The sequence below is a fragment of the Buteo buteo genome, chromosome Z (genome assembly GCF_964188355.1).
Source record: "Buteo buteo chromosome Z, bButBut1.hap1.1, whole genome shotgun sequence".
Taxonomy (NCBI): domain Eukaryota; kingdom Metazoa; phylum Chordata; class Aves; order Accipitriformes; family Accipitridae; genus Buteo; species Buteo buteo.
This window is the reverse complement of record NC_134204.1, coordinates 38,432,063-38,445,651: the sequence shown is the minus strand read 5'-3', so window position 1 is coordinate 38,445,651 and position 13,589 is coordinate 38,432,063. Positions and strand designations below refer to the sequence as shown.

At 40.0% G+C, this 13,589-nt stretch overlaps 1 protein-coding gene across 1 annotated transcript in view; it reads left to right on the top strand.

Moving 5' to 3' along the window:
• Positions 1–4,605: 4,605 nt before the first annotated feature.
• The window catches only part of SLC24A2 (solute carrier family 24 member 2), a 111,000-nt gene continuing 102,016 nt past the window's right edge, over positions 4,606–13,589 (top strand). The window contains exon 1 of the mRNA XM_075019677.1: positions 4,606–5,615. Coding sequence (XP_074875778.1) covers positions 4,680–5,615 — 936 coding nt within the window. The 5' untranslated portion in view covers positions 4,606–4,679. The remainder of the gene's footprint in view (positions 5,616–13,589) is intronic.

The window sequence follows — 13,589 nt, the reverse complement described above, 5'->3', positions numbered from 1 at the left end:
CCTCCTCACTTAAGAAGAGAAACATTGAACCAGATGTAAGCCAAAGACTCTTTCATTCAAATAATCTAATTATTCTGTATTTAGCCAGGATATGCTCTGATGTTTAATTTTGTGAAAAAAATATGGAATTTATTTTATTGTTAGTTATCCTCCTTATAATAATTTAACTGTGCTCTTTTGTTTCTGTCATCATTATTATGCAGCTTTCATGTGAGAACAGGTCAGCTGATTCAAAATGCTTAAGTTATTGGTAGTGGCACCCATCTGTGAGCCACATCATTCTTGTTAGAGATTTTATTGTCCTCAGCTTACAATACGTATTTATTGGTGGGAGAAAAATCATTACAAGTACAGAGAAACAGATGAGTATTACAGTTCAGATACATGGACTTTTGGTTAGTAAGTAATGTAAAACTCGCTTGCTTCCAGTTTTATTTCAGAAATTGATAGAAGTTGGGGTACTACACACATATCCCAGCATGTCTCTGGCCATCTGCAAAGCTGCAAAAACATATTTTAGGTATCTTTTTCAGGTGGCCACTTCTCACAGACTACAAGACAACAATACAGCAGCCACAAGAAGTCATATAAGCATGCTTACCTTTAATCGCTGTCATCACTGTATAGCAGGCACAGGTTGAATATTTGAGATAAAGCCACTTCATCTGCGTCTTGCATATGTGGATAAAGACAGTAAATCTTCATTTTAACTCATTCTTATCTATGTGGTGGCTCTAGGAGGATGGTTAACACAATCTCCACGCGTCTGTTTGCATCAGCCTGAGCCTGAACAATGCAAGGCTAGATAATCAACAGGCACCATTTATCAGCCACTGTCAGCCACTGATGAGAACCTCCCAATATGTAACGTGAAATAAATGTAAACCACCTGTGCAAACTCTGACTTTGAAGGGCACTTTGTATGTGTGAGTCAGCCACAGCTCTCACTGCAAATTGTTGAAATTTTGGAAGTATCTTCTGAACCTTTTGAATCTCTTGTATGTCCACATAGTCTCTAAGATGCCTGTTGTGTTTTGGTGGATCTGGTTTTGCCATCTTGTAACCCTTTAGAACTCACGGGTTTCCAATCAAGGCCAAGGCAACCCAAATGGAACAGGTGCTGCAAAATGCCAGTGTGGAGACACAAATAGACTATGCACCCCAGGCCTACTCAGACAATCCTTATTTTTCATGTGATATCCTAATAATAACTTCGAAGATACTTACAATGTCCATGTTTTATTGCTTAATAAAAACTCTTACATTTTTGTATTCTTCAGGAAGCACGGAGTAATACTTATTTTCCATTTGCCATGTGATAGAATCAGAGTTCAAAATGAAGAAGGTAGGAGTTGTAAAAATGGAAGTTGCTCTTTTGCCCAAAGAGACTGAGAGTTTGCTGTTTACAGTAAACTTTTTTCAGAATGTGAAAAGGATATCACTGAAAGCAGAATAGTGCTAGTCAGCTGTTCACCAAACTCTTCTCAGAACTTAACCACTGTCCCATCCAACCCACCTGAATCTCCCTGCTCTTGCCTGGGCTCTGCATTTTTCAAGGATTTCCGCATGGAGGTTTTTCCCAGCTGTCCTGACCCAATGAGGGTCTTCCTGGGGTGTTGGCCCACCTACACTAGGCGACTTTGGTTTATCCACAGATTGCCATATGGGTTTTTCTCACCATGGCGTAGAGTACTAGTGCAAGCGGTATTTCAAAAGAGCAGCTCTTTATACTCCAGTGGATCTAGTGCATGTGGCACCAGGAATTAGCTATGATAGAGCTGCATCGTAACAGTTCCATTGTATTTGAATCTTGATGCAATTACTTAACGAAGCACAATTTATTGGGGAAATACCTGTATCGACAGATGGAGACCAAAATAGAAAGGGTCAGTTCTGGCTACGAATTTACCCTATTTTCTAGGGTGTTCAGTGTGTCTTTATTGTTCTCCATGACAACTTTGAAGCGCAGTTTGAGGAAATTTCTGTTCATGAGCGAATTAATGACCGTTAATAACTTTACAGTGGACACGTCGCCTTCCTGAAAATCACAACCAAAATACAACGTCCTCTTCCTTCATTTCCTGATTTCCCTTCAGAAAACATCTGGAATAAAGGATATTTTGACCAGGATGCCTCTCCTTTTTAAAATGACCCCACTCCTCGAGGCTTACCATCTTTGCCAGGAGCGCCGAATTTTACCTCAGTTGATCTGCACCAGCTAACCCGAGATAACGGGGAACAAACAAGCAAGCAAGCAAGCGAACAAAAAACCCCTCACCACCCCCGTTTCGCCGCCGGCCAAACTACCTGTGCGAGCGCGGAGGCAGGCAGGCAGCGAGGGAAGGAGAAGGCGCCGCCGCCGCCGCCGCCGCCGTGCGCAGTGACACCCCCGGCGGCCCCGGGCGGGGGGGGCGGGCCGCTGCCTGCCCCGCCTGCGCGGGGCGGTGCGGGGCGGTGCGGATCCCGCGGCCGCCGCCCGCCGCAGACAACGCGGCGAGGGGCCGTGGCGGTGGCTGCCGGTGGCCGTGGCCGTGGCCGTGCCCCTGCCGAGCGCCCGCGGGCCGGCGCGCAGCGCAGCGCAGGGCACCTCCGGGTGAGCGTCGCCGGTTTGCGCGGGCGGGGGTTGGGCCGCGGCGGTGCGGGGTCTCCCCTCCCCGAATACCCGCCGTGGGTGGCACCCGGCTGCTGAGGGGTGCCCTGTGCCCCGAGCCGGCCGGTGAGCGCCTCCGCGGCTTTCTGCGGTTGGGGCTGGGGGACGCTGCGGGGCTGGAGCCGCTCCCCTTTCGGAGAGGAAAAAAGTTTGTGCGGCGCGGAGGGGTGCGGGGCAGAGCCCTGCGAACTCGGGATGAGTTTTAGGCGAGGCTCTGCGGCATCTCCGCGGGGGGACGGGGAAGATGGGGCGGCGGGGGGCTGCGCTCCGCCGGGGGGGGCTGCGCTCCGCCGGGGGACGGGGACTGGGACGGGGATGGAGGCGGTGTCGGGAGCGGTCCGGCTGGGCGCAGCCGTGTGAGTTTCGGGGCGGAGGACACCCCGGGCGCTTTTCCATTTCCCGATCGGGTGGTTTATAACGGTGTGGGGTCATCGGCCCGTCCGCCGTAAATCGCGCGCGGTAGCGGTAGTGCCGGTCCGGTATCTTTCCCGCTTAATGTTTTTATGGCAGTCCGGTGAGCAGTAACTCTAAGGTGGAAAATAAAACATCTCTGCTGTGGTGCTGCGTCTTGCAGATGGACTATGTCTCTATGACATCTTCTTAGTGTGGAAGCTGTTCGTAACAATCAGGAGAAACTGCACATGACTTAATAACTTTTATGTAAATAACTGCAAGTAATAGCAGTTGTAATTCTCCATCGAGAATACAAAATCAATATTCTGCTGATTAATAGATTGTTCAGTGTTCAGCTGTTGCTACAAATGACTTGAATAAGTGGTGTAACAAAGTATTTTTTGACTGTAAGAGTAAGGACTAATATTCTTATTTAGAAAGTATTTTATATTTTGTGTCATATAAAATGCAACTTACTATGCATAATGCGTATGTAACTAATTTCTACATTACATTTATTCTTCAGATCCAGTAACCAAAGCACCTTTTATTATATAGTGGGTTTTTTCCTGTTTCCAGGTGCTGTTGGTCTAATATGCTCAGCTCTGGCATACGTGAATAGTCCTTCTCACGTAGTTTAATTTCTCACTGTTTTGTTTGTTTTGGGATCAACTCTTGTGTAAATTTAAACCATTTTCTTAAGGATCTGTAAGAGGAGCACTTTTAAAAGATACTTACCACATAGGTATTCTTAGTAATTTCCTGTGTTTCCCATAAATCAAAACAAAACCAGAGGTGAATGAAAATTTTGTCTTAGCTAGTCCAAGCTAGTGTCCTAGGTCTGATCAGAAGCAGGCTGAGTTCTCTGTGTAAACTTGAGCCAATTTTGCATAGGGATTAAAGAAATTGTGGATGTGTTAGATCTTCATTTTGATCCTGTTCCAATGGTGTAGTGTTTTACCTACATTTCCATGACTGTCGCTCCATGCATGCATAACATTTCAATTAACACCGCCTCAGCTGCCTAAAGGTCTGATGAGATGCTTGTTAGCACTTTGATTGCTTTTTCATACATTATTGCCCCTGCATTTGGGATTGGGACGTTACATGATCATGGTGGAAAGTAATTACAGAAGGTAATCATCTTCCGTGTATCCATTAAAATAGTAATTTCTGCATTTTTATGTAACATTTGCGCACAGTTTTTACTTTCCACTAGGATTTTTTGTCAGCAACTGAGGAGAGCAGAGGCTCAGAAGCATATGAGAGGCATAAAATGATCTGAGTATTGATAGACTGTTATCTGCAGGGTTACTGCTGAAACAAACATATTGTTGCTGTGTCTGATGGGATGTGACAGGGTTTTATGTTACAGTTGGTAATGTTCTGCTTTAAATTCTAAATTTAACCCAGTCTGTAAAATGCTTTTTAGAAAGCATTTAGAAATCACATACTGTTTCACTAATATTAGTAATACCTGTTTGTCCTTTTAAGATGCATGAAGAAAATACTTCCTATGAAGAGTGAAAGTACTTGATTCTGGGAAGACTCTTAAAGCACTTCTAACTTCAAAGCTGGAGAAAAGTATGAAGGAACAGTCCATCTGACTCCCTCAGCATCTCACATAGAACACAAAATGGCTCTTCAGAAAAAAACTGTTGCTGGTGTCTTGGAGGAGTTGTGTTTGGAGGAACTGCTGTTTGGTTGCAGATGGCACCAGAATGTTAGGAAAAAACTGAGACTGATACGAATTATAGTTCTTCTTGTCACTGTAGTGGCCATTAGTACTTTCTCTCTTTCAATTAGTGCCTTTTTCAAGATGGAACCACATAGCATGGCATTGGCCAGCAGCCTAGATAGCCAAAAGCTGATGCATGGACACCAAAGAACTCTGTTGGATTTCACGGAACAGAATGAAGACGGCACTCCAGACCCACACACTTCTATGAGATACGAAGCTGAGCACGACAACGCAACAGATGATCATGCCAAGGGAGAGTACCCCGAGGACCTTTTCTCTCTTGAGGAGAGAAGAAAGGGAGCAGTGATCCTCCATGTAATTGGAATGATTTACATGTTTATAGCCTTAGCCATAGTCTGTGATGAGTTCTTTGTACCTTCCTTGACTGTCATCACTGAAAAACTGGCCATATCTGATGATGTGGCAGGTGCAACCTTCATGGCTGCTGGTGGGTCAGCCCCAGAACTCTTCACTTCTTTAATAGGAGTGTTTATATCCCACAGCAATGTCGGCATTGGTACAATAGTGGGATCTGCCGTGTTCAATATCCTGTTTGTTATTGGAATGTGTGCTTTATTTTCTAGAGAGATCTTGAACCTTACTTGGTGGCCACTCTTTCGAGATGTGTCCTTTTACATCATTGACTTGATCTTGCTCATCATCTTTTTTCTGGATAACTTGATCATGTGGTGGGAAAGCTTAACGCTCCTGACAGCATATTTTTTCTATGTGACTTTCATGAAGTTCAACGTTCAAGTAGAAGAATGGGTGAAGAAATTTTTAAACAGAAACAAGGTTGAGAAGGTAACAGCAGCAGATGCTGAAGGAAAGGTTGGTCAATTTTTAATTAGCATATATGTAATAATGTCCTTGTAAGTGCTGAGCCCTTCTATATCATAAGGATTCTAATATAGTACAATAAGCAATTTTAAAAAGTTCCATGTTTTGCTAAAAGGTCTTTTTGTTTAATTAGTCCAATAGGATTGAAAAAAATAAAACATGAGTTAGCCTTCTAGTAAATCAATAGCTTTTAACTCCAGAATGTTCCTAATCACACAGAAAGCAAGAAAAAAATGCCAGCAAAAAGATATAATCCTTTACTCAGCATTTTGGCACACTCATGAGGTCTGAGATATAGCTACTATTTTTCCCCTAAGCTTTTGGATTAAGCTGTAACAATATCTGGGGAGAATCATGTGACAAAAGTTGGCTTTTTAAAGACTTTTAATGCACTTTCTTCCTCAAAAAAGTAAATCACTCGGAACAGTATACAAAGGTATTTTTATACATGTTTTTCATCTACTGATGCTGATATATGGTATTAACTTCCAGGCATAACTAGTGGCAATTACATGAGAAAAATCTCTGGAAAAACATTGACAACAATGGCAAAAGGCAGAGGTCCTCTGTTTAAGCAGGATGGTTTCCCATTCATGGTATTTGCAACTAAGCAAACTGATTTTTGGCCTAATACCTGGCCACAAGTAGTGAAGGGAATTTAAGCATGGAGGGCTTTGTGGGTCTTCAGCAATTACTATCATCTTTTAAACAGCTCTCTTCTTAAAGCAGGCTGTGTTTAAGGATTTGTGAAGCTGAACCCATAAATACTTGAGTATGTAGCAATATGTTAACTGGATGTTTAATGCTGAAATTGAAATGTCTGCTTTTATATGACAATAGGGTTATTCATCAGCTAAGTTTTTATTATCCAGTAATTATTCAGAGTATCAGGGAACTATTCACTGTTTTGTTTCTTTTGTTTAACAGCCTGGTATGAGTGGTTCAGAAGAGACACAATCCACTGATAAAAGTGTACAGGCATATAAACAGGAGGATAGAGAGACAGAGCACGTATAACTGTAGAGAGGGCCTACCTGCCTGTGACTCACAGAAAACTGATATTTCTGCCTATATGCCTAACTTCGAAGTGAGAGATTGGTATTTTAGCAGTACAGACAGGTGCTTTCAGTTTTCGGACAAGCCACAGAAAAGTCCACCAAAAATGAAACGAGAAAATTCTCAATTTTTTTATTTTCTAACCCATTTTAACACCTATACACTTAACTTGTAATTTTATATTTTCCTTTTTGTTCTGTTCCTTTTCCTAAATCAGCATGCTCGTCTTCATCTTTCTCAAAATGCATAACTGGGATTTTGTAGGTAAATTAAAAGAAGGGTCAACACCAACAAAGTATTTGTCCTAATGAATGAAGGGCTTCTTTAACTACATTAGCTGTTTCTGAACAATGTAGTATTTCACAGTGCATTGTAAGTACTTTAACAGTTTGTGCTAAATGTGTGTAATGATAGGAAGAGACTATGGTATATCAAGTAACTGTTTAGTGCACCTTCATCTGTCCATAAACTGGATTTGAAGGAGATGTGAATCTATAACTGGTCTTAAACAATGTCAATATGAAAAGCAACTGCCTTGGGTTGTCCAGGCTATAGGATGGTGTAGAGTAGCTGTATACCATGGTAAGTGCTCAATTATTCTCAACTGAATAGAAGAATAAATCATTTGCGAGTCATACTGAACATAATAAATGTTTAAAGTACTCTGGAAGGACTTGATTTTAAAAAAATACCTTTAGGAGCAGTCCTTTATTGTTTGATATATTAATTACTTTTTCTTAGAGTTTATTCAGATTGTAGGTGCACGGAATTCAGGTAGGGATGAAAAAATCAGAAATCTAGCTACTTTTCCTAAAACCACAAGCTTTGCATCATGTGTTTCATGAAGATATTTCTCATTAAGTCACTTGAAGTTAATTAAAATGATAAAATAATGTATTCATAAATCATTGAGGGGTAGAAGGCAATGAAAGAGATGCTCTAATTTTGTTGCAATTTAGCTAATACGTATTTCCCGCTTCCTGGGGAAAACGGCTTCTGAAGGTATCAGACCATGTATTTCTTCTATGACCCATGCTGTAAGGACAGATTTTTGAATATTCAGCTAACACTTTGAAATTATAGCTCACTATGAATTATTTTACTACTCAGTTGAACACTGTTTAGCAGGATGAATGAACTGATTTTCTAATAGCAAGGATGTCACAGATTATGTTCTTTGGAAGGAATCTCACTGAAGTTATGTGTTCCTTTGTTTACTGTTATTAGATAATTGGTTTCATTGCTTTTTAAATTAAAAAAAAAAAAAGAGAGAGAGAAAAGAAAAACTATGACATGTAGTCCTAAGCCTGATAGAAACGCCTAGGATTTTCAGCTTGAAAGTTATTGCCTGAAGCAAAGGATAAAATGTTTTTGTAGTCTGAGATCCGGTGTCTAGTAGTGAATGCAACGCGCATGGGTGCTTATTTCCTAACCAGTGGGGATTATAAGTATTGCAGAAGTGATAGTCTTGGCTTTTGGTGGCAAGGGATGCTTCATTTCTACAGTGTTAGCTGTTAGCCTAGATTGCTTCCAGTCATCAAAGGTGTACTATGTCAATGCAAAATTAAAGTGTATATAATCAAATTACTATATCAAATGCAGAATTTGCAATCTCAGTTGTTTCCAATGGAAAGTTTTTCTACTCTTTTTTCCCCATTAGGGCAGAGAATTCCTAGGCAGCTCCTTGGAATGGGTAGGTTAGAGTGTCTTGAAAGAACTTTGTTTCAGGAGTGTATAGAAAATTCTCTTCTTTCCTCTAATCAATACTCCTGCCGATCTGTTGTTGATTCTGCTGTTGCCAAACTGGCAAGTGTTCTGCTAATAAAACATGCCTGCTTTATTTATCTTTAAGACTTTGTGTTGTAATCTGAAAGCAGCTCAACGAAGTTAGGAGGTCTAAATAAGGCATCATAAAGCTGGATAGTTGAAGGGTTAGGTGGCTTACTAGCAAACAAGCATCAAAGAGTAAAAATCTGATCAGATCAAAAAACCTCTTGAGATACTAAAATGTATTTTAATCTTAATTTCAGTGCTTTTATTATCAATCATCTTGAAAGGTTGAAGAAAGTTTTACGTTCTCAAGAACAGTATTTCCCATGAGAAAAAGGTCTTAGATACAAAGTGATTTTTCTGCATAGCTGTCATTTGGTCTAGATGTATTCATTTCTAGAATGCATATGTATCTCTAGATGTCTTTTAGATTTCTCTCTTCCCTGTTTTTAAGAATTAAAGCACTTTTTTTGTACTAGAAAACTGTGACTATTTGAACTTAACTACTTTTTCTGATCTTATGTTCTTTTGTGTGTCAGTTACTTGTACAAATGTGAATGCAGCAGAGTACTTGATATGAATTTCATTGTGGTCATCCTTCACAAACTTTCAGACAAATACAGTCTGGGTTCTTAAAGGGTACAGGTTGAGAAGATACGGTATTTTGGCAACAATTTGGTGACAGTGAGAACAGACTACAAGCTTTTTGCAGTTAGAGTTCCTGGGATGCATTGGCAAGGTCCTGTTTGAACTGCAGGTAGTCTCGTGCCCCGTCTCACCCTCAAAGAAGCCTGATGGCAGTCTGATACTGACGAACCCCAGAGATCACTGTGACAAAGATGGGAAAAAAGGAGGAAAGATGAAAAATCAAGTCAGCATGAAAAGACAGCATAAAAAACAGATGTCTAAGTTCTACAATGTAGGGTGGCATATGCAGCCCAAGAAGGGTCCCTGACAAGTGGCACCGCAGGGTGTGGGCTGCCCTGAATGGGCCCTACAGTAGGTAGTATGGTCCCACTACCAGATACGTCCGAAAGTCCCTTCCAGCCTAACTTATTCTGTGGTGTGATTTTTATGTTTTATGTAGTTATCCCACAAAGAACAGATTATTTTAGGGGACTGGGGAGGAAACTTTGGTATTATCTCTACATCTTCCTCATTTGAGTGAAGATGTTTAAAAACAGAAGCTTGAAATGGAGTATAATGGACAGGAAGAGGAAAATGGAAAAAGCTGATGTACAAAGTTCTTAAAAATAAGATTTTTTTGACCTTTTGTTAAGGTTTCAGTCTTTTCTTCATGGTCTGTACTGGTGAAGGCATGCTGAGTATATTACATCATGGTAAAACATCATGTGAAATTACATTTCAGTTTTTAAGTACTTTTTTTTCTCTAATGTAGGATGGAGATCATTGCACAAATACTTGAATCTGATTGCTCAGTAAATAACTCAAAACAGTTCTGTTTGGCAACTAGGAGAACAGAATGTGGGTGGCACAGGAATATTGTGCAATGACATCTGTTTCGCTGACAGTACCATTTTAGATAGATAGCTTATGGTATATACAAGGCAGTTACAGTTTATCTACATTTACAGAGAACTGCATTTGGAAAATGAGCTATTTTTACCAACAAGACATAGTTTGACATTATTTTATTGCCAATTTTGTTGTCTAAAGAAACTTTAATAGCTTGTGTGTGATATTTTAAGATCTATACTGATCTCAAGTGTTGCCACATTGTGTTTTAATGGCAGTATTTGCATTCTAAAGGAAAGGTTGTTAACAGTATTTGTAAGTACTTCTCTACCTGGTGGCTGGATTAATACTGCACATGCACAGTCACTGTTATAATATATGATCTGATATATGTTTGATTAAGGAAAAACCCAAATTACCTGCATGCATACAGGGAAAATTGGAATCTGCAAAAGGTCTGAGTTTGTTGTTGGTTTGAACTGCTGAACAGTTCTTTTTCAGGGCTTCTTAATGCATCCGCAGACCCAGTAACTGTAACTCTATCTATAGAATGGCCTTTCTTCTCTCCCTACCACCACTAGATATTTTAAAGCAGTGTTTCATAGTTCATAGGGAGATGAGAGTCTTACTCTACAGACATTGCACAATTGGTCTACTTGTGCAAGCATGTGTATGACTGTAGAGAGCTTTGAGTATCTGGATCTTGCATACCAACGTATGCAAGATGGTTGCATTGTTTTAAGTACATTTTTGGAACGTGAGCATCATCACTGTCCTTGTACCATGTTTTATTTTGATAAAAGCCTGGCTTTGTGTGTTCTATCTGCTTTTATTATCTCAAAAACTTTCAAGTTAACTTCTGTGTTAACTTAATGTTACTCCAATAGTAATAACTGTTAGTTAATTTGCCTCAAGTATTTAGCATTGTTGTTTTAATTTAGGCCTATTAATGACATACCCACAGGCTGATACTTTATACGTGCAACCATTAGTACAGTGAAATTGATACTGTTCTCAGTTTATTTTAGTGCCTCTCAGTAATTTATTGACTACAAAGAAAATATTATAGTGGTTTTCACCACTGGAGTCTCTTGGTTTTGTATGTATGTACCCTGGTAATGAGCAGAAAGTGACAGCATGGAAATGCAGTATAGATTAAATGCTCTTAAATCATGGCCATCCACTAAGGTTCATTAGGCAATGCTTGCTAATTGTGCTGGGAAAATGAAGGCTAAAACTGTGCCACTTTTGGTGAACAACAAGGGGACAACATATCCACCAATATATTTAAAAATAAAAAAATATATGTAATTAAAAAGAAGTCAGATGATACTTAGAGACTGCACAGAACCAGCTGCATTGGAAAATGTTCACCATGCTGTATTTCAGAACTCCACACATGATTAAATTCATTGTGCTAGAAGCTGTATGAAGAGAGGAATATGCAGTCCCAAAGTCCAGAGACTTTATAAATGTTTTTCCTTCTGTCATCTCAGTCTTGGGTACTTTGGTCTGGATCCTCAACAGGATGTGGGAGCTACAGGAGACTGTAGGTGGAATTTAAATCCCCTAATCGGTATACCAGACCTCAATATGTCTGCCTGCGTGGGGGAACTTGAAGGACTTGAACTCTGAAGGAGCTTCACTTTCAAACAGAGATCTTCAGGTGCCATAGTTTTGCTTTGAGGCTTGCTCAGAAATGCCAGACTCAGGTGGAGCAGCATGGTACTGCTTTTCCATCTTCTAACCCTCATTCCTCTACTTTTTTCCCCAAGCTAGTTCTCCAAATTTACCTCCCAGACTAATATTTAACAAAATCAAGTGGCTTTACAAACTTTTCAGATTCTGGTGGTGAGAGTGGTCAAATTTTATGCAATTATATACAAGTCTCCCACATTCACTGCTCACTTTATGTGGTGCTCCACTCATCATATAAAAGTTTTGTGTGGCAAGGCACAGCTGGCTCCCCTACTTTTTCTGTCCTTGTTTTAAAAGGCAATAGTGAGGCCTCCACACCATGTTTTTAAAGGGTGGGTGTCGATACCTATCTTTTCTGAAGTGTGGGATGTGGGTGGTAGAAGGTGCCCTAGGGCAGTGCTTGTTGCAGTGTTGAGGGTGTTTTGGGCACTGCTGACTTTAGGGTGGCTTTGGCGTTTCTGGGTGGTGACACTCCCTAGGCAGCCAGCACTACACCACCAGGGCCACTTACCAAAAAATTAGATTTGATGAAGTGCTTCTACCCTGTTAATGATCTGGTTTTGTGTTGGTTTTATTAGCAGGAGTCAGTTTTCCACTGCCAACTGTAAAGGTGAGAAAACAGCCCCTTTTGGGTCCTTTGTCCTTCTGAAATTGTTTCCAAGAATTCAGGCATTTTGCTTTTGTAACTGTAGAATAAGATTATAACCAATTTGAATTCATTACTGCATAATGTATAGTATGTTCATACTGAAGAAAGTCCTATAACAAAAGTGATGTAGAAGTGGAAAAGTGTAATGGTCAGGACAGTTCTTAAAAATAAGGTACATGCCCCCGTTTGTCTGGCGTTTGTTGAAAGTCAGGCTTTTTAACCACAGAAATAGAGACCTTCTATGCAGAAAGCTTCTGAAAGGACTGAACCTAAAGTGGACAGTCTGGGTTCCTATTCTCTGTCACCTGTGGTTGGACATTAGTATATTTTATAAAGATGGTGTAAGGCAACGTGAGTTTTGGACATTTATGAACATTACCCCTTAGGTACAGACAGCAAACATACAAAACCAGTGAATGCTTTCTGGTAAACAGCAATGAATACAGTACCAGTATTTCAAAATTAAAATAGCTTCCCTCAGTCCTTTTGACCAAAATTCAAAATCTTATTTTAGTCAGGAAAGCAAAGAAATATGGAGACAAAGGAAGTCTGAAAGCTTACACTTCAAAAGATCTATGTGGGATGAATGCATCTTAAAACTGTTTTACACATGAGGTATTCAACAGATGGCAGGATGTATTAGAGATGAGTATACGTAAACAGCTGTAATACCTATAAAAATTAAGACATCTCTTGTCTATTTAGTAACCTTTTTTGCTATTTATAAAATAAACTTTAATGTAAAGAATAAGACTTCTTAATTTCTCCCCACTCACCTACAATGTTTTGCCTAACCTGCAAATTATGACTAAATTATGACTAGTGTGGTGCTAATTCTGTAGAATAAGGAATGGTGTTTCCTTCACCTTAACCTAGATTAGACTTATTCAACTGTATTTCAGCCAGCTCTTATTTAAATACCACTTTTTGTTATTTATGTTAATGGCTGGTTCCATTAATCTGTGCAGCAGTAAGTGTGCTATTGGCACAAACTAGAGATTCAAATTCTTTCTTGACACTGGCAGCTTTTTTAGAGCCTAAAATGTCAAGATAGAGCAAAGTCAGATAATTATAATGAATTTATTATGCACAGATCAGTTGTTATGCATTGTAAGGTGAGATACAGGTGGTTTAGAGGAAGAAAGGTGACTGCTTTTGCGATTTTAATTCAAAACCCCTCATTAAGTACTTCTCTTGAAAAATCACTATCTTCCTTTATCAGTACAAACCAAATACCTTAGTAATACTTAGCTGTGGATTTAAAAATTCTGGAAGTTTGGGCTGTCACTTTGTGCAGATGACTCTGGTTGATAAAT